The 26580-nt window shown below is 36.3% G+C and overlaps 1 protein-coding gene across 1 annotated transcript in view; it reads right to left on the bottom strand.

The window, feature by feature from the left end:
• Nucleotides 1-6438: 6438 nt before the first annotated feature.
• Nucleotides 6439-26580, bottom strand: part of LOC147112599 (XK-related protein 6-like) — a 94504-nt gene continuing 74362 nt past the window's right edge. The window contains exon 5 of the mRNA XM_085998198.1: nucleotides 6439-25597. Within this exon, the coding sequence (XP_085854324.1) occupies nucleotides 24633-25597 (965 nt within the window). The 3' untranslated portion in view covers nucleotides 6439-24632. The remainder of the gene's footprint in view (nucleotides 25598-26580) is intronic.

The raw sequence follows: 26580 nt of genomic DNA, 5'->3' as shown, positions 1-26580 counted from the left end.
AACTGAGAAAAACAAAAAGTTTGTTTAACAAAAGATTAAATTTCAGTCTAAGATTTAACCTTGGAGTCGTGCTTGCTATGGTGAAATTTTCCAAAGCAATTTGATTTGTTTTGTTTAAATGTGAAAACTAATTTTTCTTCAGTTGTATTCAATATTTTTACAGTCATTTGAAAACGCATCTGAGGAAAGAACAAAGAGAAATATTACGTAACTTACTGTGTTTTTTTGTTTGATTTTCTGTTCTGTATCGTGTTTAGTTAATAAGAATATTTGCTCCGCCGCCTTATAAACCTGCAAAGGAGTTAACCCTTTCCGCTGGCAGCTGTTTTTTTTAAAATTGGTTCACCAAACAACTTTGATCTGTGTTTTCTATCTTTAATATTGTATTGGACAGTAAAGTTTCTCCAGACGCTCATGAATGAGATCGAATCTGCTATTAATGGGAATTTTCATTCTAGTGAAAGTCAGGAAAATGTAGTTATGAATAGTAAATTGATAGCTTTCTCTTGGAGACATTTGTGTCCTTGCCTATAATGAACTTTTTAAGAAAACTGCATTGATAGCCTAACCACTACCCAAGACATCGGGACCATGCAGAGGAAGATGAGCAAAGATCTCCAGATGACTACAATCTTTTGATAGGATCACCTGAAAGCCTGAGAATGGCTTGTATCGGATGGCACGTGTGGCGTGATATTGAGATACCGATATGAGTGTGCAAATATGATTTGTTACGTATGAAGCAATTACCATCCGGAAATGCATGGTGAATTTGCACTGAAGAACGGATCTCAGACATGCTCAGTTACTTGACAACAGTACAACATGATATGGTTAATGTGGCTTAGGAGAGTGAGACAACTTTTAAAGCATTGACACTACTCCATCGAGAAACTATCAGAATAGAGTTAAACACACTGGTACCTATTAGAGGGATTGAAATTGAAGTTGAAGCAGAGAGTTACATGGAATCTGGATTGGGACAATTGAGGGCTAAGGAGAAATCATCATGTTTAGTAAGAATTATCCATAAGATGGATACAAGTAAAAGAGATCTGGAGAATCTTTTAATTCCATAATTGATTAGATGTAAAACTGTAATGTCACGTGAAATGATTGTAAGACTGAATTCAACTGTGACTGTAATAATTATGTTTTGTAGATAACAGAGCGTGGGAAAAACCTCCAGTGTGTGGTGGTGCCTCCTGTGTCACTACTGCCGCAACTACCATGCTTTATGGGTCTAACAGGACCTGTCCCATCAACCAACACGTTTTACTCAATATCAAAACCTATGCTCAAGTGAAACTGACAGTAAATGAGATACCTAAGTATGAGCTGCACAATTCGGGTAATATATTCTCATGTTGTCTGAGGGTTTCAGTGAGCTCGTGATGTGACTGAACTCCTCCCTAAAGCATTTTTATGTTTTGGAGCAAGATAACTCAAGAATAGATATTGAAATTGACAGCATAGGGGACGATTCACACTGGTGGGATATTGGACTTAATACATCAGCACACCCTTAGGTTCATATTATTTCACACGCTCTGGTAGTTCTCCAACATGTAATGATAGTGTATTTGATATATGTAACCCATGTAGTAAGACTTTGAGGCACAAGCCAATTGTGTACTTATGCCTATGACTAACCAGCACTAACAAGTTAATTGAGCACACCGAAAGAGAAGATCCCAAGCAACATAGCGGAGACCCTAGGCGGGGTAACACCAAGAAAGATAGAAGAAACAGAGGATACCTCAGGTGGGGCAAAATTGGATCACTGGAACAGTGAACTGAACCTGTGTGAAGGGTCAGAGGTTGCTCCTCCACCTCAAAGGAATGGACTGTAAGGAAGGGGGAAATCTTCATTTCTGATTCTCCCTACTAACTAACACCCAAGTTGAGAAAGCAATAAGAAAATTAGGGGACTACGAGTGTTGGGAAGTAGCTTATAATGCCAGCCAACATCCCTGGGCATGAATGGTAACAGCAGGCCGAAAACTTACAACTAGCTAGATTAGTCAAGAGGATTGTGAGAAGACAATAAGGATATTTCCTTCTCAAGGTGGGGAGTTGTAAGAAATCATGAATTGGAAGAAATAACTTGAGACAAAAAAGTCTCTTCAGACTGGTGTTAGAATAACTGGATAGATGCTTAGAATGTGTTTATGTTCTTGGCTCCCTGCGGATGTTCTAACATTCTGCACCGTGGCGCTGACCTTGTTTCCAGACTAGCTGTCTGCTGCTTGTGTGCTAGAAAGGTTGTTGACTGTATCTTTGATAATCTACCCTAGGCCCACCCCTAAAAAGAGAGAAAAGAGATATCAAAAGAGCTTTTAACAAGAAGATGAAGGGAAGGGAAGAGCTGTTAGCACACGCCAGCCGTCTGTCCGATCGGGGCTGATACCAACTGCTTGTCACGGTCGTATGTCTACTATGTCTATCTTGATTGCGTGTTGTACTTAACTTAAACTGCCGCTCCTTAATAAGAAGCCTTACAACTCCCAAGACCCTTTGGGTAATCTGTGTGTGACCTGTGATCCAAATCGTACACCTACCTGGCAGATACCATGGGGAACTGTTTTCACAGGGTCCAGATCAGCAGACAACCAGATGCAGAGCATTGCCATTTACTGCAAGGTTAGCTATAGCAATTATTTATCCAATGACATTAAGGGCTTGATTTTCCTCTGCTATCTCATCCCAAATCAGATATGATAGCAGCAGAAACAGTGGGGGAAATCAGATAGTAAGACCTATTGCATGTCAATGCCCCAACTTTGTTTTTCCTCCCTCACCCAAACTGGAACAATCGTTTGCCACTCTAAGCAAATACCAGCAGGGGTGCCGGGCTCGAGTTCCCAGTCCAGTTCCCTCCTGAATGTTGCTCTTACCACCACTCCTTGGGACCACCTGGTGAAAGGTGGTAATAGACATGAGATAACAATGGTAATGCTCCCAAATGTTATAAATGGAGGGAAAAGGCCTAATGGGGGCCTGTTCTCTCTCCAAACCCTTACCTGCTGAAGACCTCGACTGAGGCCTTCAGTGGCAGATTTGTTCCAGTCTTTGGGGTGCTGTAAACTTTGTAATGTTTTCTTGCGCCTGTTCTGGTGTTGCAGCGGAACTGCTGCTGGGGCCCCTTGGTGCCAAATGTAGTTAAGTGCTGCCTTGTTGTCAAGGGCAGTTATTTTCACCTCTCCTCTGGCATTCAGCTATGCCTTCATTTCTGGATCAAGGCTGTTGATGAGGTTTGGAGCTGAGTGATTTTGCTGGAACTAGAATTGAGCACTAATGATTAGGTTATTGGTGAGTAGGTGTCACTTGATTGCACTTAATGACTCCTTCCATTACTTTGCTGATGTTTGGGAGAAGGATGATAAGGCAGTAATTATCATGTCATAGCTGTACTGGATGACTTGGCTAGTTCTAATGCACAGGTCTTCAGCATTAAGTTGGGATGCTGTCAGGGCTTTGCAATGTCTTGTGCACTCAGCTGCTTCTTAGTGTCACATGGAATGAACTGAATTGGCTGGGCATCAACATTTATAATGGTGGGGACTTTGCAAGGGTGTCAAGTAGAATTGTTCACTTTGCACTTTTGGCTAAAGACGTTTGCAAACACTTCCGACTTGTTTCTTGCATTCATGTACTGGGCTCTGCCATAGTTGATGGGATTGTTCACGGAACCTCCTCCTTACATTAGTTGGCTGCTTGTTCACCACCATTCCCAACTGGATGTGGTAGGGATACAGAGATTTGCTCTAGGTTGTTGCTTGTGGAAATGTTTAGCTCTGTCTATATCCTGCTACTTTTGGTGTTTAACATACAGGTACGCCTGTTGTAGCTTCATTTGGTTGGTGTTATATTCTAAGGCATGCCTGATACTGCTTCTGGCTTATCCTTTGGGATTGGTCTGCTGGCTTGATGGTGAAGAAGTAGTAAGGGATGTTGTTGACCATAAGGTTGGTATTCAATTCTGCTGATGCTAATGACCCACAGCACCTCATGGATGTCATTTTGGGCTGCTAGATCTGTCTTTAGTCTTTGACACACTGCACAAAGGAAATATGCTCACTGTGAAGACAGTCTTTATAAGGACTGTGCACTGGCCCATCCTATCAATGCTATCCTGGACAGACATGCGTGCGAGACATAGGTTAAATATTGCGAAGACCGAAGCCATCATCTTCAGTCCCCGCCACAGATTCTGTTCCTTAGCCACCAACACCATCCCTCTCCCTGGCAATTGTCTGAGGCTGAAACAGACTGTTCACAACCTTGGTGTCATAGTTGACCCTGAAATGAGCTTCTGACCACATATCCATGCCATCACTAAGACTGTCTATTTCCATCTGCGTAGCATTGCCCGACTCTGCTCCTGCCTCAGCTCATCTGCTGCTGAAACCCTCATCCATGCCTTTGTTATCTCTAGACCTGACTATTCCAATGCATTCCTGGCCGGCCTCCCAACGTTCTACCCTCCGTAAACTTGAGGTCATCCAAAACTTGGCTGCCCGTGTCCTAACTGGGACCAAGTCCAGTTCACCCATCACTCCTGTGCTCGCTGACCTACATTGGCTGCCGGTTAAGCAATGCCTCAACTTCAAAATTCTCATCCTTGTTTTCAAATCCCTCCATGGCCTCGCCCCTCTCTATCTCTGTAATCTCCTCCAGCCCTACAACCCTCCGTGATATCTGCGCTCCTCCAATTCTGGCCTCGAGCATCTGTAATTTCAAATCGCTCCATCATTGGTGGCTATGCCTTCAGGAACCCAGGCCCTAAGCTCTGGAATTCCCCCTTAAACCTCTCCACCTATCTACCTCTCTTCCTTTAAGATGCTCCTTAAAACCTACCTCTTTGTCCAAACTTTTGATCATCTGCCCTCCTTATGTGGTTCAGTGTCAAATTTTTTTGATAACGCTCCTCTGAAGCGTCTTGGGACGTTTTACTATGTTAAAAGCGCTATATAAATACTGGTGGTTGTTGTTATCGAGGACAAGTTCAAGTAGATTACTCCCTTGTGTTGGTTCCCTCCCCACTGGGCAGAGACCTGTTCTGCCAGTTGTACATGGACACCCAGGAAGGACACGTGTCACTGAAGGTGAATGTGCAGGTGCAGCAAGCCATTAGGAAGGCAAATGGTATGCTGGTCTTCATTACAAGAGGATTTGAGTACAGGAGTAAAGAAGTCTTACTCCAATTATATAGGGCCTTGGTGAGACCACACCTGGAGTACTGTGTACAATTTTGGTCTCCTTACCTAAGGAAGGATATACTTGCCATAGAGGGAGTGCAACGAAGGTTCACGAGATTGATTCCTGGGATGACGGGACTGTCGTATGAGAAGAGATTGAGTAAACTAGGCCTATATTCTCTTTAATTCAGAAGAATGAGAGGGGGTCTCATTGAAGCATACAAAATTATTACAGGGCTTGATAGGGTGGATGCTGGGAGAATGTTTCCCTTGGCTGGGGAGTCTAGAACCAAGGGCCACAGCCTCAGGATAAAGGGTAGACCATTCGACTGAGATGAGAAGAAATTTCTTCACACAGAGGGTGGTGAATCTTTGGAATTTTCTACCCTAGAGGGCTGTGGAGGCTTAGTCATTGGGTATATTCAAAACAGAAGTCGATAGATTTCTGACTAGTAAGGGCATCAAGGGATATGGCGATAGGGCCAGTGAATGGAATTGAGACAGAAGATTAGCCATGATCTCATTGACTGGCGGAGCAGGCTGGAAGGGCCGAATGGCCTACTCCTGCTCCTATTTCTTATGTTCTTCAGGACTTGGCCAGCTTGGTCATCATAGCCCAGAGGCCGGTTGTATTATTCCAACTGCTGCCCCAGCTGATATTAACTAATCCACAACAGACCGGGAAGTGAGCTTAGAACCTTTGGCTTGTATAACGGAGTGCTATGCTGGGCAGTACCTTTATCCACTGGACCATGGGGGGAGCTACAATGATGCTCTTAATGTGTCAAAGGAGAAAGAGGGTTTACTTCTGGCACCAAAATTATCTCACACTATTTAGATGGTGTTTTGGAACAGATACAACCAGAAATGTAAACCAAGCTTTTGTATTGTCTTGAATCCAGATTCATACAAAGTGAAAAAGGACAGCTGCAAGATGAGTGTACCACACAGGATTTTGAGAATAAAAGGATTAGTTCTGTACAGTGTTTAATCCAGCGCATCCTGTGTTCTACCAACCTGCACCTTACAGTCTTAACTGTTACAATTTAATATAAAAGTAAACTGATGAAAGGAAAATGTTTATGCACTTGTATAATTATTGCATTGTTGAAACATATTGAAGTTTCAAAGCCATGTTTGTGTTTGGACAGGAAAAGCCACAAGAACAACTTAATAAAATGAAAACTGTTTATATTTTTTTTCATTTCAATCAATACATCATATAATGTATTAAAATGGAAAGGTACAAAATTTGAAATAAATATTTTCTGATTCATGTATAAATCTTTTGTCCAGATGATTTTATCTGTTCATGTTACAATAAAACATTTTAAATGGCATTTCATTTTTTTAAAATGTGTTCTGTGAAACAGAACATTAACAAATACAACAAAATAAATTGTTTTGGCGTGATGTTTTGACACACTACGTTCCCCAAAACCACGTAAATAGTGGTGAAAACAGTAGAATTTGAATAATAAACATACTTTTAAAACTGCAATTTCCAATCAGTCTAAATAAGCAAGCCATGTTCTGCACTTAGGATACATACATTCATTAATGTCCAAGGGAAGACAGCCACAGACATTGAAAGTGTTGGTGAAGGTCAAAGACATTTTTTTATGGCTGCAGTAACTTTACATACAAAGAACAGAAATCTAAGATGAATAATTTTAAAAACACACATTAAAAAATACTTGAATTAAACCAAATCTGAAAGGTCACTCACCTCATTATTTGCTCAGAATAATACTTAGGCTTGAGCAGAATAAGCATTGCACTGTGTGTATGTGGACTCCCAGTACTTTAAATTATGGCATTCTCAATTCAGGTCATTAGACAGCCTTTGGGGTAGAAATTGGTATGCATTACACCCAATGTGCAGGTGTTGGTCCCACTGCTAAATTTGCGGGGCTTTATTTTTAGGCATCCGGGCAGAAGGCAAAAGCAGACATTAGGCCCCATTAGATATTTAAATTAGGAACCTAACACCTCTTGAAGGGCCCCTTGCTGAAATTAATCATCGATGACCAGGAAGGCCTTCTTCAGCATGGTGGCCACCTACAAAAGGCAAGTTTAATAAACTGTCCCTGTGGAGCCAGGAGGAGCAGGTGTGCTCCTCCTGACTCCACAGGAGTTGCAATTGACCCCCTCCCGGGACTTACCTGAGGGCCACAGTGGGCGAGGCAGGTGGCCTGACATTGCTCTCTTCGCCGAGTATAATGATGAGGCCCGAGTACAAATTTCCACTGATCCTCGAGCCTCTTGGTTTGGGCGCGCACTTCTCGTGCAGTGGCAAGCCTGGGCCCTGGAATGGCCACAGCCTAAAATCTACCCTTTGGTGTTTATGGCAATGTTTTAAGAATAAAGAAGTGCCAAAAGTGGAACTACATCTTCGAAATTACTTTGTGATATTAGCCGACAAAAGCTTATCACATTCATATAATACTCCTCTGTCCACTATTTTAACACAGTTGTTAACCAGTTTATTTTAAATGGGTTAACATCTCCACTAAAATAATATACAGAAGAATGTCATGTGAACATGATACATGTTTATTTGCTAATATTGGCAACAGTAATTTCTAGGTCTAGAAGACCAGGCAACAGGGCATGATAAAGTACTTAATAAAACACACACCCAAAGAAAAATGGTCTCTGATGTCGGATTCCAATATCATAAATTAAGGGAATTATCAGATTTTGTAATTTTACAGTAATTATTTGCAGTAGCTTTCTTGTTAGGTCCTACCTCACTTTGTACTATTAGATTATTGAGATGCGATGCCATGCACAAGAAATACATCAATTCATCAAAACATTTTTAAAGAAAGCTATTTTCAAATGCAATTCTTTCTGTTACTAACTTTTCCTATAAACGAAGACTCAGTACAGATTAGCAGCCATTTGTAATGTCTGTTGAACAACTACAATAATCCTTAATCCAAAATGATTCCATGCAAGCTTGACTAAAATTACATTTAAATAATACAAAAGTTATGTATGACATTTGTAATCTTTGGTGCTTGTTTTCTAATGAAGCTTTTGGTCAATTTGTTCTGTGGGGGGAAACAATGACTTTTTTGTCTATTATATGCATGTGTCCTTTCATCATTTTGTACAGGAGAGAATTAAATTATTTAAGTAGCACAGATTTTGTTTCAGCAAATGTGGTACCCTTATATCTCAATTAAATAAAAGACCTTTTTAGAATTTGGTTTAACTCAGTTGACTACACCTCACTGAAAAAAGTTGCTATTGAACACAACAGAAAAAAAATACTGTGGTTCTTGGACAATAATTTGCCAAAGACTGCTTTAATTTCCACAACCTGGTTTTAAGGAACAGTATTAAAGTACAGTAGATGAACTTAAGAAAAACCCTAGTTGGAGACAAGATGCAATAAAAGGATAAAAGAGTTATTTTCTGGTCAACAACCAATCACCATTATAGTCAAAATGAAACCATCCTGTGTACTGAAGACCTCAACAACATTTCTCAACATTTCACTAAGTACATCTGACCATGCAAGATTACACAAACATCTTAACTAGTTTTAAACTTTTAAACACTGACATTATGCAATTTTTCATAATTATACTGGTTAAAGTAACAGCTAATAGCTGTCAAATATCAGATACATCATATACATATATTTTTTGTTTTTTTGTATATAGAATCTGGACAACACAACATTACACATATTATAGAAAACACTTCTTTCTCAAAGAATAGGAAAAGTTTTTGCTACCAACTTAAGTTTACATGAAAGAATACAAAATACAGTACAATAAGGATCAACTGGCTCAAAACAATATACATCCACACTGCTTAGTGGCTTTAAAAAAGCTAATAAAGGACTAGACAATGACACAGCACATATAAGGCATATTGTCAAAATATAGAAGCATTAACATCATGCTGTCTGATTCCTATTAACATTTCCAACTTTTGTGGGCAAATTATTTACCATGGATCCTGTTCACCCATGATGCATTGTATACTGACACTCCCCTGGGCAATTCATATGAGCATAGTGATGAAAGACTAATAGTTTTTACTATTTGGACATCTTAGCTAAAATATTTTTCCCTGTACCACAAACTTTGGTGAAAACAGATCATATAGCACCACACTTAATAAGTGCTAGGTAAATTTTCTAAAATAATTTCTTCATATTTCATCTTTAAAGTCTTAAATTTGGTCTCTATAAATATTGAGCCTGGTATTAGTTTTGTTGACCTTCATGAACTAACAATCACATTTTGTGTTGGATGAGACTGATAGTGTTTTCCTCAGTTGTCATCATAAAAATGTTATAAATCAAACTGCATTGGAACTATTGATTAATCTGTCATGTTACCATTGAAGATGAGGACGTTATCTCCAAACTAGCTTTGAGCAACTAGTCCACAACTCAAGTTAACAATTGATAGAATTTTGAAGAACACATGTCAAATTGTATAATTAGACTGAAACATTTATTAAAAATATTTATTTTTTTTAGAGATTGGGCAGGTCTGTTTTAGATGAACTTTTAAGAGAAATACTTTATTGGATAAAAGTATGGGGTCACTGTTGCAATCTGGTAGAAAAATGGCACAAAGATGCCATATATAGGTAGCTGATTCCCTTACATTGGTAACCCATTTCAATAGGATTAGCTATGCCCATTACAATCAACACTAATACCCATAATTCAATTTTTTTTGTACATATTGTCTTTACATTTGAGTAGTTGCCCAGACTGACTGTATTTGAAACAATGCATATGGTTATTATGAATATAGAAATCCTATTAGAATTTATTTTTAAATTGTTTAAACAGGTCTGTTCCCACTGCTTCCAAAACAGTAAAAATTGGGGTCCAATGACTTTAAACAATATAAATATTTTCTTTAAAGATAATTGAACAGTAACATTACAGTCAAGAGACAGGCTTTACATTTTAACCATTACTATGCAGATACCATCTTATTAGAATGAAGAAAAGTTTCACATATAATTTATCTGCAGTTGTTAATGTTATATATTGAGTACCTCTGATGTATGCACCAATTATTGAGAAATTCAGCACAGTAAAGGTTAAAAGAACAAATATATTGTTTTACATTTACAAAATGATAAATTACAATCACTTTTTACAAACCGCTTTCTTAATATAGTAACTCCTAAATACAAAGAAAGAAGATACAAAAATCACAAATTAATCATCAAACATCCCATTTAATTAAAGTGTTGTATCACTCCATTGTGCTCTATAACTTTAATATCATTGACCAAGAATCTTCTTTTAATCATTAGTGTTAAATTATCAATTTAAGGGACATTTGTACACTGAAGTGAAAGTAGATAATCTGCACTGTAATGACACTTATGCCAAAATAATTGGATTGTTTTCTATAAAGGGCTATGCTTTTCATACCAAAATAATTAGTGAACTGTTAATAGAAAATTGAGATGGTAACAGCATCATCTACACTTTAGATACTGCTACCAACACATACTTAAAGTATCAGATGTAATTGTAAAGTGTAAATTTGGCTTCATTTTTCAAATGACTATTAGTCAGTACTTCTTGTTTACTGTGCATAAAATAAACACAGCTTTTGCTTAGCTGAGAGTGAACAACTTGACTGTGTACTATTGCCATATGATGTATGATAGCAACAGGTCAGTATACAGATCACCTGTAATGGAGACTTAGACCAGTATCTATTTTACCATCACTATTGTACAATTAGGGATGAGTACAGACCATAAGCTTCTAAGTCAGCTAAGTACTTTCTAAAACCTATTTTATTGTATTTATATTTTTTGCATGAATTTCTGGTTGTTATTTCTCAGAGAGGCTAGTATTCTGAAATGACCAGATAATCGGAACTACACATTGGTATGTAGAACTGTTAGCAAGCACCAGTATGACTTTTTCTGATAGCATTTGAATGTAGTTATCTTCACTGAGAAATGTGCTTTGGATACATTATGAAGAATTTTAAAAAAAATTGCAATGACAGTGTTTAGCCCTAAATTGCACTCTAAATTTAGATGATTCATAAAGAATATAAAATAAACCTTTTTGCAGATAAACAATGTTTGCACTGGAAAAATTCAAGACATAAATCAATAGGCAAAATAGCTATGATGGAGCACCATAAATTCTGTCTCGTCTGAGATCAGAAATGAAGGCAAATACTGCAGTGTCCCTTTGGCAGTTGTTGTTATGCTCATACCTGCATATTGTAATTTAAGTGTACACTGAACTGTTTTATTACTACAGTATTCTCACAAAATTGGACCATTCCATTTCATAGTTTGTATCAGGAGGCTTGAATAATTGCAGTTGGTACTTTTTGAAGAGTAGCCTACAGTATTTAGGGTGGTTAACAGGAACAAAACAGCCATAATTTAAGGTTCTGAATCTCTAGCCCTTATTAAAATAGCACTTTAAACAAAGAGGAAAATATCTATTCAGGGATAGCTCTGTGGATCTGTATTGAGGCTTTTCTCACATGTTAAAATACAAGTACAGCATTTGCTTGATAATTAGTTGTACCTGAGTAAATCCCATTGATCATACTTACTAATGTGGAATTGTGTAACCTGCACCAAGTATAAGATATACCATATGCTTTGCAAGGTGTGTGTGTGTGTTTATGTGTGCATGTGACATAACAGTCATTGGCATTTCTAAATGAAGTATAAGATAATTTATTGTTTTGCATGCGTGCATTTTTCACATACTTAGCAAGTTATGCAGGTGATTGTACAGCTCCTTTTGATTTTATATTAAAACATATAGCACAGGCTGCTGCCATGACAGGAAGGATGTTCTTTACCACAAGTTAGTTGACCTCCTGTGATGACAGCTGACAGTGGAAGCAAGGCAGATTTCAGAACTGATTCTGCCAAACTGGCTTTGCTGTTGGTTTATAGAGTCTGTTTTGGTTAGATTCAGATAAAAACTGTAATTATTTCAGAACTACTCACACTAGAAGGCAGTAAAAATAGGGCAAAAGTTTCTTTATCAAATTGGGAGCACAATGGATTCATGAGCAACTCTCCCCTGAAAAATCCACCTGGTTACACATTTATAAAATGTGCTGCAAAAGCTTAACCCATTCGCTGTTGAAAGTTCCCAGGTGAATTGGACTAGATTGGATAGGTAGATGAAGGAAGAGAGTTTTCAGGATTAATGCAAACAGTCTGAGTAAATGTAATTAGAACTCTATACTCACATGGAGGATAAATGTCAATACAAACTGGTTGGACCAAATGGTGTTTTTCTATGAATGACTATTATATAGGAGATTTACCCTAAGAGGTACTAACCACATCTGTGAATATATTGTAAACTTAACTCATTTCCATGTATTAAAAAAATATATAGCAAAGGTGGATTTTAAGATATCCAACTAAGATTGTCAGTGTTACATAAAAGTGATTCAAAGCTTTCTTAGCAAAATCCATTATTTAATGACCTAGAGACAAAGGCATTTTAATTAATTAGAAAAGAGTGTAAATAACTACTCTTCAGATTTTCTCTATGACATAATTTTGCTTCATATGAGCACTTCCTGTTGGAAGAAAGGGTAGTCTGGGTTGAAGATATCTTCATAATTTCAGATAGTAATTAACTGGTATGAGGTGTGTATAGAAATATCAGTTCACCAAATTAAAAACTACCTTAGAGCATCATAGCTGCTGGATTGAAGGAACAATTAGCACTGGGACTGAAGTCTTATAAACTGATTGCACAGCCAACACTTTTAGCTAACAGACAATTAGTATGTGGAATTATTTAATTTTGATATGGAGCCCTTACAAGTACATTATTTTGGACCACAAGCAGAATACGTTGCCTCTTGTAAATTTTATTTTAATTATATCCAAAGCCTGAGCAGTCTAGTAGTACAGTAGTTACATTACTACAGTATTTGAATGCTTAACTAGACAAGGATTTGAATCACAGCCCAGCCTCAACCTTCCTCAGAGGATGCTTATCAGTTTTAGCTGGGCTATCTGGGGAAAGAAGTGCAATCAATAAATTGGATTCTCCTATCTTCCTGAGGTTAGTCTAGAAATAGGAAGAAGAAATAGGGTAAAAAAAATTCTTAATCTTAATTTAACTGCTTAATCTTCTGGCATTTTTATTTATTTAAGATTTCTTTTCATTTGCATAACTTGTTGACCAGTAAGTAACCTGCAAAACAATTGCACTAATAAGCAATTAAGAAGACAACTACACTAGGTTAGTAACTGATATCAAATTCTGTTACACCAGCAGTCTTAATGCTATTGTCACATTGACTTTAATGCACATATGCTGTAACATTGGTTGAAGAAATAACAGAATCATAACGACAATGCTGTGCGAGAAAAAAATTAAAATTTCAGTGATGATTATCAGTTGTTCCTCCAAGGTATGATTGACTACAATATTTACAGTCACAGAACAAATTGTAGAAAGAGATTTGGACATGGGAATGCCATAATACAACATGGGGAGAAGAGAATTAATTGACTTAACGGTATGATATCCTCTTAAATGGTTGCAGCAGAACAGGGATTTAAATCCAGCCCAGATTAGATGAAAGTTTGCTCTAACTCCAAAATTCATCACAAATTGAAACTGATTTAATAATTGAAGAGGTGAGATGGGTCATATTTATCTTGTAATCTTGGAAAAAAGACTGAGCAAAGTTTGGTCACATCATAGAGCTCAATTTGTGAACCAATTCAACACAGATTTGCATTAGTTTGTGAGTATGATATGACTAAATCATAGTCTATGATATATGTTATTTTAATAAATAAAGTGAGTGAAGTACATGCACCTGCAAAACCATAAATTTAAAATATAACATTAGTGGTTAAATTGTTCCTTTACCGTAAATATGAGCCACTTAGTGATTGTAATAGGAAGGTAATTTTAAAATATTATTGACTTTTTGCAAAGCCTTAGATGAGAAACTAGATGAGAAACTAGTAACTATGTGTAGTCTGTTAACAACTAAAAGATAAGAAATGCTGCGGCACAATGAAATTGATATTAAAAAAAACTCTGTGAATTTTCTAAATTCCTCAGATTAATTTTATCTGCTTTAAAGATTGTTGAAAGGAGTTAGAACATTCTGCTTTTCTGTTAAAAGCCTAACCTAAAAACAAACTGCATACATCACAAAAAAAAAGATTCTAGTACAAAGATTTACCATTTTCTGCAGCTGAACTGGAATCAACACTTTCTGCATAATTAAGAGATTTCGTGAATATGAAGAGAAATTAAGAATTTTATCACTCGAGGCATTGATTTCCAGATCCTGAATTGGGTATTCTGTTGCTCATTATTGGAGAAACAATGTTTAAAAAAAAAAGCTTGGATTATCATTACAAATAGGTTGTAATCAAAATCTAACAAGTATTTATCCACTGTTATGTTCTAAGTGAATTGGGACATTGAGACATTTTCAGTATAAACAGTCTCACTACATTTGAGTTCACTATAAGTAGGTTCCATTGTACTTGTATTTTTATCTTAATCTCACAAAGGAAATATACAGTTGTCTTAAGTTATTTTTCAGTATGGGAAATATGATAAATTACATACAGGTCACTTGATTTTAGCAGAATTAAGGTTTGTGTTGTTAGTTATAATGTGACTGTCCTCTAACCCTGTTATTCAAAATCATATAAATAAATGACCCCTTAAATGCAATTGTTTCAAGGAATGGTTTCTGAAACTTATTTTGTGCACAACAGAAGTCTGCTGAAATGGAAGGCCAGCCTAACTGTAAAAGTGTCACACATGTTGCTGATCATGTGCATATATACCTGAAAAAGATTCAATCTTAGCAGTTCAGATGAACAAATATGTGGTCTCGATCAGACAAAAAAATAATTAAAAATTGAATAAATCTTTTTATTTTAATAGTGCTTTGCATAATGTTAATTTGTCAAGTACCATTTATAAAGATAATGGAAAACAATGGCAGCACAGACTGCATTTTACAGGCAATGTTCCTTGTGCTTTTGGGACATTTTTGCATCAAACACTTCAGGTGCACAGAAAATGAAGTTTTCAAATTAATAATATATTTCTGTAGATAGTGCACAAAGGAGTGACATGGTTTCAATCAAATGAAATACTTGGAAGCATATTTTCAAGTATTCACAACTTTTTCTGATATCTTTTTGATTCCCGGTTCCAACTACAATCTACTACCTGATTCACAATTCTACCTTCTGCAGACAGTTAATGTAATACACAAGAAGAACTGACAAAAAACTTCATTGTCAATAGTTACAGAGACCACTTAATCAATTTATTGATACCACATCCCAATACAAGCTCTGTGAAAAAGCACTTAACATTGCTTAACTTTTTTTTTTAATGTTACGCTATATGCTATTTATAGTTATTATATATTACTGTATATACTGATTGGATTGTTGAGTTTCGGGACATGAAATATGAGACTCCAAAAAGACATTCCAAAATGATTTAACACCATAATGTACCGTTAGTAATGTAATTTCTCATAGAACATACTGGACAGTGTGCTTTAAGAAAAATAAAGTAGGCAAAACGGTATCAGCATATATAATGTAAAGGACGCCACAGAAGGAAATGTGGTATACGTTACAGGAATTGTTTTTTTATAATTGGTATCTAGGCGATTGGTGCTGCCTACACTAGACAGCCCATTAGAATGTGAATCACTGGTGCAGTTACTTGGCGTCATTGGTCTTTCCCTAATACACACTAGAAAACTGATGCAAAATTGCAGTTATTTAAAGCAGGAACATAACTTCTTGTGTATTTCTAATACTATTAGCTCAGGTCATAATTTCTATACAGAGCTGTAATATTCATATAACTGATTGTAATTGTTGCAGGGGCCAGTCAAGACTGTGATCAGTGAATATTATATAACTTTGTGATTTATTGCAAAAGCAAAAATAGTTTTATTTACTTACTATCTACCAATTAACTCATACATTTCAAACAGAAAGTAAATGCTAAAACCACAGGAAATCAGAGAAATTATAATGAGGTAGATACAACTACAATAAAGTAAAACTGAAGCTATATTGAATTGGAAAAGAAATCTGGCACAGTTAGAAGATGCCATTTCATTAGTCAAGATCACATTAAGTCACCATGAACTAAATATGTATATTTCAAGCAAAAGTCACTGTAGCATTTTCACCTTGTTGATACGAGACATTTGTAAGAAAAACTGTTTGAATATGGGAAAAAAATTACCTATAATTTGGAGGTTGGAGAGACTGGAAGATTGCATAGTTGGGAGCTGGGGCTGCGTATCAAGGTGAAAGAGCACGGTCAGATAAAATATCCTTTGAAAATCATTTTTGTTTATTTTTTCATTTGACTTTTTTAACTGTATATCTCACACAGGAAATGTATGTACAGTACACACATGCTCACAAACTCCTGACATTTACAGCCATACAAATATCCTTTCTTAATTACTTCATGCACAATTTTTTTTTAAAATAAATTTGTCATCACTTTTAAGCCCATGAATTTAACTCACAGACCCATCTTTTCCTCAGAAAGAAGGGAAAAAGCACCTGGGCAAAGTTCAGCTTCACATGGATTGCTGCAACTTGAAATAGGAAAAAAATAACTACAAACTTCTCAACTGTCTTGAGGTAAGAGTAGTTCACTAACCAAACATACATCTGAACATATACATTACATTATAGGAAATAGCAAAGTTTTTCTTCCGTACATTATTTACAGTTTCATTGTGTTGTTTTTGGATAAACAGCTATATCAATCTACAGTAAGGCTTCACAGGAAGTATTCGGTTTATTTTTTTGTTTTCTAAAAACCACACTATAAAATTGAGGTTCGATGTTAGCACCTTTGATTGTTGATGTTGCTCCCATTAACACAGTAGCTAATTCCTGTTGAGAACCTTATTTTTTAAACTTTTTTGTTCCTGCAGGAGAATAACAAATTCTCTATGCAGCTGCACTAGAACCTCACATATAATATATATATATACAGTGATTCTTTTATTTTTTACTGCACTGGCACATAATATGAAAAGGTACTGGCATTGTTGTTTGCTGTAAGTGGCTGCCTTGATAGGAGTACCATAAGCACCTAGAGAAAAGGCACCACAAGGTTGAGAAGCAAAGTGTTTTTCCTTTGTTTAAAATCACATCCTAAGCTAAGATGATTTAAGAACATGGGGCTTTCATGGTCGGCAGAATAAATAATAGTTTATCTTCATTAACACAGGCATCACTTTAAAAGACTGCAACACTCCATGGTCAATCAGCACAAGGAAATATGGAATGGTTGGATTTCGTTTTTTGCCTGAGGTTTCCTCAAAATTATGAAATCTGGATCTCAGCTACAGCTTTATGAGATACTCCAAAGTGAGAAGTACTTGTTTCTCACTCGTGTAGAACGTAAGAGATAAAAATGGGAAAGAGGGGATTTTAAATTATATTACCTACTGGCTGGTTACGAGCTGAATGTGTTTTAAAAAATAATGTATATTGTACTAGTTAATTAAAATAAGATAAAGCTTTTCACTGAATTTGGACTTTTAGTTACTGGTGTTATTTTAACACTATTAAGATAAAATACATCTGAGCACATCACTCATAAATAAATTGTTTAAAACTGTTTTGGTGTAATAACATTATTAAGGAATATAACATCATACCATACGAGCCCATAATTAAGCAGAGGATGATGCAAAGTTATAGGCTTCCTTTCTTTATTGTTAGTTTTAAATGTTACTATTTATTATTCTTGTACTAAAATATACTGGTCCAAATATGGCTGGAAGAGGACCAACCAACTATAAAGGAAGTTACCGATAATATGTCATTACCTGATATACATCAAGTTTTTGTTGAACAGTATATCCAGAAAGGCAAGTGCATACATTTGCAAATGTATATGGCAAATACATAGCCCTGCCTTTAAAGTAAGGCCAGTGTTAATGAATGGTATTTCTTCTACTAAAGTGCGTAATTGATCATTTGCTTTTTTGAAAATGAAAGGAACACACTAAACAATAGATGACATGTGAATGAAAAGTCTCAAATGCACTTTCTGTTAACTAGTAGTAATCAATCAAAATCCTATTTTGGTCCTAGGAAACAACATAACTGGGCCTTTTGTAGCTTTCATAGTCATATTTTCACACTGACAGCTTAACATGTTGGTTTATCTGATGACAAGTCACTGTGGCAGATTGTAAAATGCAACCAGCAGATTTGCAAGTTGCTAGCACCAGTCTGAAGTGTTTGGCTTTGGCCCACTGCTGTCCAACTGGATGTCACTGAAAAAGCATAAAACCTGATCTAGTGCCTTCTACTAATTTAAGAAATCATCTCTCATACGTTAGTTTCCTAGGAAGACAACCTAAGCTATTGCTGCTTTATATAAATCAATTAAAATAGCAAATACATTTATTAATATTTTATGATTAAAACAATCAGGATAGTTAAACTAGATAACTAGCTAACCTTGAAAGCCCTTTGGATGATTCATGATTTACTAACTAGGTCCTTCGAGTGCTGCAAAATTACAGTTGCTTGCGTCTTTTACATCATGCAAATACTGCAGCACATTTTCTTGTGTGTATAAAGATATAATGGTATTACATATGATGAAATATGATGACACAAAATACTAATTTGCTTCAGTGATAAGGAACAGAAATGTGGTGATTATCAGATGGTAATGCGTGCCAGAGTTAGGTTATCTTAAAGTGCAATTTACCAACCAATAATGCATACCATATTGTTCATTACCACTATTATATAATGCCTCAGAGCATTAAACGTCAGTTTATAAAAATAAATCATACTATTTCTGTCATTAAAAAAGTACATCAATTTAGTGTGTTTGGAAATTTAGCACCCTTGCAATTTGCTGTTTCAGGGAAGGTGTGCTTTTCTGTTTGCTAATACACACCTGTCAGCCAATCACACTAGGCGATATAGACGTTGGCATTATATAATTAAATTAAATTATTGTAACCCTTTGAGTGCTGAAAAGGCCTTTCCAATGTGCACTGTCAGCTAAAAGACAGATAACTTTCAATATAGCAACATTACATATGCTTTTTGACTGTCAATTGAGATTTAATGATACCAAGGTTCTGTGTGGCAGGTGATCTATAAATTCTAACAGGAAGTGGATCTATTTTCTCAGTACACAAAGGGTTAACTTACTAAAGTTGCGTAAAGATATCATACTAAATCTTCTAGTATAACGAATCATGACTATTGTGCTAGGCAGTCCAGAAATTAAAAGGCAGATTTTTTTTTTGTTAGTGATAAGCTTCATCTTGCTTGAGTTCATTAGACTCCCCAGCAAACAACAGTGCACCACAGTCTGAATTAAAAAATATTCCTCAATAATGTGGAGAGATATTTCACTACATTTACACAATGACATTCAGGAACTTAAAAAAAATTTGCAACAAGCTGTGTCTTACACAATGCACATTCCTTACCAGAAGAGAAGATACAGTTTATTTGAGGCAAAACAGTTTGCTGAGCCTTATTGTTTTGGCATGATGGCACCTATTTTTGGCTGGAACAATGTAATCTCTTTAAAAATAAATGCAGCAGGTTTATCGACTTAATTTGTCTCACTTCATGTGCTTGTAAAAGGATGATAGCTGTGGTCAATGCCCCCTGAACTCCTGGGGTGTGAAAAATATGTTCCTTTAAAATGCCTGAACTTAAAGCAATATTCAAAATAGTGAATCAAAATTGTATTTCTGACTGTATTCACTACAAACTGCTCTAATGTGGGTTTCTGTCTTATCAGTCATCACATTGGTTTGGAATGAGCTTTATAGTTCAATATAATGGCCCGGATGTTGCAGTCAGAGGCGAAGTGACAGCACTCACCACTGACCTCTAATCCTATGTAATCCTATGTATGTATGTAAAGCTGCCTACAAAGATCGAGAGATCTCTGTGGCGTCAATTTCATCTTTCCCAATGTTAATTTCATTCTGGCGCCATGTAGTGGGGATCTCCGGTGTCCATTAACAGTGATGTCAGCAATCAGGTTGAGCAGTTCTCTCAGACAGCAAACCAGGAAGTAAAAAGCACTTATTATCCTTTACTTTTTAATCATTTCACAGAGAGCGAAATAAAAATTGGGACACACGCATGAGATTAAGGTAGAAGCTGAAATATCATAAACAAACTTTAAAAAAAATATAATTTTTATTATTTTAAAATTGTATGGGAATTTGTATCATAATGATGAAATTTGACATTCCAAAAATATAAAATTAGTTTTTCAGGGCCAGAGAGGTTTTTCTGCAGTATTTATGACTTAGTACACCGTTAAAAACCCAGTTACACCTCATTCAACAAGGATTAACTTTTCTGGGGTTTTTATAGTGAGATTAGAGCATAAAATGTGGAAGATTACGTCAATTCAAGTGATTTGTAAGATTTCCATGTGCAAGGACTTCAACACACCCTGTGGAGGAGTGGGGAATCACTGACAGCAACTCCTGGATTTCCACTTTTAACTGCACGTGTGGACACCTGAAGTTGCTGTCAGTTTCACAGAGTAATGACGGCGAATGTTGACAGTTTCGCCGTCATTACAACCGCAAATTCTGGGCCAATATACATAGCAGCTGCATATAGAAAAAGGGCTATGGGGCAGAAATCAAAGAGTAGGGAATAAATTGATGTTTTTTCAGATTGCCAGAATATGAGAAGTCATGCACCCAGGGATCTATGCTGGAACGTCTGTTAGTTTTCCATTTATATAAATAATTTGGATGTAGGAACATGGGAATGATATTGACATTTGCTCATATCAAATTGGGGGCATGGCAAAAAGTGAGGAGTTTGCAAGGGGACATAGGCAGGTTAGCAGAGTGGGCAAATAGGTGGTAGCTGCAGTTCAAAACAGAGAAAAATGAGAAGGTACATTTTTGGAGAAAGACCAGTGAAAGGAAATACGCCTTAAGCAGTAATATTTTTGAGTTGAAGAACAGAGGACTTTATGAGTACAGAATGCAGATGAAAAAGACCATTAAAATGCAAATGGGATCTGGTTTTTATACATAGGTGGACTGAATATAAAAGGAAGGCAGTAATGTTGAATACATTGATTAGGGCAGTTAAAGTTTTAAGCACTACATTATAGGAAGGATATCAGAGCCATGCGAAAATCATTAGAATAATGCTAGGAGTGAGATGTTATAGTTATGAAGAAAGGCTCATTAAACAGAGAACACTAAGGGTTGATCTAATGAAGGTTTTCAAAATGATGAAAGGTTTTGAATGGTTAAATGGTAAAAGATAGTGTCCACTGGTTGATAAATCAGTAACAAGAAGCCATACTAAGGATTACCACTAGAAGATAGACGGGTGCAGTTAGTAGAATTTTTTTCCCCACACAGGTTATTAGAACCGGGAATTATATACTACAATTGGCTATTGAGGTGGAGACTATAACATAATTTAAAAGGAATTGGAAAATATTTAATGCAGAAGAATATAAAGGGATACAGGAAAGGGCCGAGAAATGGGATTGATGCAGACAACTTCAGTTGAAGAGCTCGCACTGGCAAAGGCCCAGTGGGCCAATTGCCTTCTTCAGTGCTGCAATTTTTTATTAGTCCACAATAGGTGGCTGGGAGCAAGTGGTCTTGCCATACCAACCACTAGAAGAAATATTTGGTATCCATATGGGAAAAGAAAATCTTTCAGGAATAGAAATAATAGCTAAATATAACTTTTGGTCATGGTAAATTTTCAATCATGCTTTGAATTACATTACTTTCTTAGTTAATGTCATTGGCTATTTATCCATCATACTGAAATGTGCAATGCTATAATTGATGATGACCTACAATTAGAAGCAATATCATTTGCCATCAGTAATGGGAAGGAATGATCTTACAAGATAAAATCAAGTTATTTTATAGTTACCTATATTTCAGTTGCCATGTTATGTAGTTCTCCACAGGTATATTATAAACTTGGAATAACTTCGGATAAAATAAATTTTAAATGAAAAATTCCTTTGAATGGGAAATTACACAGTTGGAATTAAAAATTAAAAATTAATGTAATATGGAAGTGGAAAAATGCATGAGAATTAATTTTAAGCAAGCACTTTACCAATCATTTAAACGTACTCATCGGCTTGATGGGCTCAATAGCATGTTTCTGCAATGCAATAGTCTATGGTTCGAATCAATGTTATTAATTAGATGGCATGTCATGTCAAGAGGTTTACACCTCTGCTGGACAGAGATAATAAGTAAAATTATGGTTTACAAACAAAACATATTCAAAACATAAATATATAATGGAAACATCCATTTGTTATCTTACTGATTGGGCAGTATGTAGTATATGTATTTTCATAAATATTGTACATTTTCCCATTGGGAATATGCATAAATATAATTGCCTCACAAGATCTGCTACAACATCCCTTATGTAAGTGTGCAATCATTTTCTTTGTGGAATCAGTGATTCAATGATTCAGCTTCTTAAGTAACAAAGCATAGAATGGGTGTTTGAAGCTGTCTATTATGTAAAGCAGTGGGATGCACTAAATACTACTCACTTTTATCTAATGCCACATATTTAATGAAAAGTTTTCTACTATTGACAATCTTTGATATAGCCCAAATAGTTCTGCTCAGTACTTGATCATTGTCTAGCTCATAAAGAAGGGAACCATTGGGTTTTGATGGATGGCAGGTGAAAATGTTACAAACTACTGACATTACAATAGGTTAGTTAGAACTATAAAACATTTTCTGTTTGACAAATCAAACATGGTGGATGAACTACATTACTGCACATGGTGATGTCCTTTACTGAAACAGATTGGGGAAAAAAATTGCGTGGATAATTAAACCCTTGTTCAATATATTGGTTATTTGAAGTGTATGATAAAGGGAGAGGGATAGTTTTGGTGGAAAACAAACTGAAAATGTTTTAAACGAGTTTGGAGAAATTCTATCATGTCAGATTTATGATGGCTGACAATGTGAACATGCTTCTGCTAAACCTTCACACTCCTTTTTTAAGTGTGAAATGAAGTACCCTGAGAGACCTGAAAGAAGGTTGCTTCGTGGATAATTTCAATAAGTTATACTATTTTGACAGATGCAACAACCTGTACTAATATGTCCATTGAGTTATACGTGGACTAAAAACAGAACTGTATATAACCAAATATCTAAGCTGTATCTTACCTGCACAGTGAATAGTATTGTGAAACTTGTCCTTATTAGACATTGCTTCATAGCAGTAAAATCTCTATCCACATTATTCAAGGAAGCCTTTAAGTCTCCTAAGTCAAAGCTATCTGGGAATCTCTGCACCAGAATACACCTGAGCTGCACAAGGAAGTCATAAGAGTAACCCTTTTCCAGAAGTTTGCATGCACGTTCCTCATGCAAAGGCCTGATTAGGCACACAAGGGCTAAAAAGAAAGCTAGGCTGTTGTAGGTTGTAAATTGGCTTATTGAATCTCACCATATGGCTTTGGCCAGAGTATTGCGGCCTGTCCCTGTATGGTTTTGATGGATTTAACATGGATAAAAACCTGCTATATAACACTGTGGCTCATGTTATTGTAACCAGTTAAAATTCAGGTATATTCAGGTAAAGAAAAACTCCAGTTTTTCCCATGCTGCAAGTTATAAAATTGATAAATTTTCTGCACCTATTTAAATTAAAAAAAGCACTCTGTAAATTACAAAAACAAACCGCAATATTTCAGTTAAAAAAGAAAAACTATATGTCAAGGATCTGATGCGCTGTACTTGACATATGGTTGCACCTTGAACGGTAATAACAGATTGTTATTACTTGAATAAAAAGCTCACGTACACAAAGAAACATACAGTATTTACTTAGAAACATAATTTTTTTTGCCAAGGATGGGATTGTGGAACTGAAAAAACCCCACAAGCTCATAAAACCCTGAAAGGGATTTAAAATTGCACCACTTTTAAGTTTTCTTGTTAATTGATGTTGTATGATTTGCTTTTTCAGTCCCACCTACCATCAGTCCTTAAATGCTCTGCATACAGATAAACTGAGTGTATGTATATGTTATGTATGCGGTATGTGTCTGCACCTATGTATGTATGCACCTGTATTTGTGATCTTTTTTTAATAACAGTTGGAAATTCTTGATGAAGACTTACACCATTAAATATACAGTATAAATACTGTATCTTGTGTAAAAAGATTTTTTTCACTTTTTTTGTTACTTACAAAACATATAGAATATCTTTATATACAGACAGCTACCAGGAAAAGGAAACCATATCTGTGAGTTTTGTGTTTTGGGAGTTGTATGAGAGTGTCTGAGTGCCTGACGTAAACATAATTACTTCTTTGTCAGTTTCAATGGGTGAAGCTTTAAAGTGAAGATTCGTACTGTAGCAGCTCATATACAAGTGGTCCATCTCTATACCTAATACCTACAGATGTGGGAGTTACATACTGTAATATATTAACAGTTCTCCTCAGCCTTCTGTCTACAAAGTGAGCATCCCAGGCAGGATATCTTTTCCTTGGCATGTCAATCTTGATGATTGGTCCCTCCGGTAGGTAGGGTCGGCCTGATGGTGTAAGTGGCACTGTGGGTCGCACTTGGAATACAGGCAGGCAGGTTTCTGCTGCATCCTCCTCCTCCTGATCACCTGCCACTCTAGTTGGTGTGGTCTGGGATCCTCTCGGTGCTGCTGGCGTTGCGGCCATGGCCTCCAGCTCTGGAGGCAGAGGGATCCCCCAGAGCAGTTCAGCACAGCAAGAACTGGCAAGGATCCTTGTCCGTGGTCCCATGGGATGAAGTAAACCATAATACAGGAACATGAATGCTGCCCCAGCAACAAAACTAACAAAAACTGTACACAGTGCTGTTATGGCATAAAAGTCAGTGGTTGTGGGATCTCTGTAAAGATACCAAAGAAAGGTCAAGGCAGCATTTTCTGTCAAGATTACAGTATAATAGGCAAACATTCGATATCGTGTCCGGCCTTCTTTGACATTAAACCAGCAGAATATGTACACGATCCCTATCACCATATTGAACAGAATTTCCTCCCACTTGGACATGCAGAAATCTGTTCCTCCATGAATGATCCAGAATGCCATGGCACACCAGTGCACAACTACAAATATTCCAAAATATAACTGAAAAATAGAAGCAAACAATGCAAACGAAATGACCCTGGATGATATGGTAAATAAACGCCAAAAGATGTGGATTAGGGCACCTCTGTAGCTCATGCTTTTTTTGTCATCCCTGGAGTCCCGCAGCAATTTGTGGTATGAGGCTAGCACCCAGGCAAGGGACATCAGGGAGGCCATAGAAGACAAACCTGGCATGACAGAGAAAAAACAGTTATAATAATAATTACAGTATTAAATTCTCTTTGGTTCAAGTGAACCTTATGATAAAGGGTGGAACTATAATGAAAATCTGTACACAAACCCAGAAGTATAAACTTACATCAGTTAGCATGATATTGCCTAATACCAGTCAATACACGGTGCTTTTGGCAAATGCAACTTTCTTTACCCAGGTAAAATTGCCTCATTATAGTAATATAAACCCATCTCATCTGTTCTATTTCTTTCAACATCTTAGAGGTTTTCTTAACAAACCCAGTAGCATTAGATCTGTGTATCAAAACTAGTTCATGGAAAGGTGGAAATGTGTGCTACATTTTACTGGAGAGGATGGGACTGAACTTACAGGGGACAGGTGCAACTGAGTTGTCCAGGAGATCTTTATTAAAGAATAATAACTACTTTAAATTTCCCATTACACATACTACTTGTATCAGAAGTTGTAAAATGTTTTAATTACATTTAAAAAAAAAAAAGAAAATTATTAACTTTAATGCATTTTTTAAAAAAAAATTGAACTCCGATTTGAAAAAGATTTTGCAGTCTTTGTATTTTAAATTTGCTGCTTCATTGTGAAATCATGAGAAAGTCTGATAGTCCAGATCAGTTATTGTGACTTGAAGAAAGTGAAACACAACCTCTGACCAGTGCTGTAAAACATGCAGTTCAGACTGGTCATGGAAATTACATGTAATGAACTGCAGATTATTTCTCAAAAAACTCAGTTATTATGCCACACCATTATCCTGAAGTATGAATATCACTTGTATTATTGATATGAAGCATGCTGATGGCAGCCCTGATAACTTGTGTTGGTACAAACCCCAAATTAAAAACAAATGTGAAATAGCTTGTACTATTAAGATACTAAAAATACAAGAAAGTGATTTCAAGACTGTCATTTAACTGTAGGATTCAGACAACATTGCTAAACTACGAGAGGCACAATCAT

The sequence above is a fragment of the Somniosus microcephalus genome, chromosome 9, assembly GCF_052327205.1.
Source record: "Somniosus microcephalus isolate GS21.2 chromosome 9, FLI_Smic_1.0, whole genome shotgun sequence".
NCBI lineage: Eukaryota > Metazoa > Chordata > Chondrichthyes > Squaliformes > Somniosidae > Somniosus > Somniosus microcephalus.
Note: the sequence above shows the minus strand (reverse complement) of the source record. Positions and strands in the feature narration are given on the sequence as shown.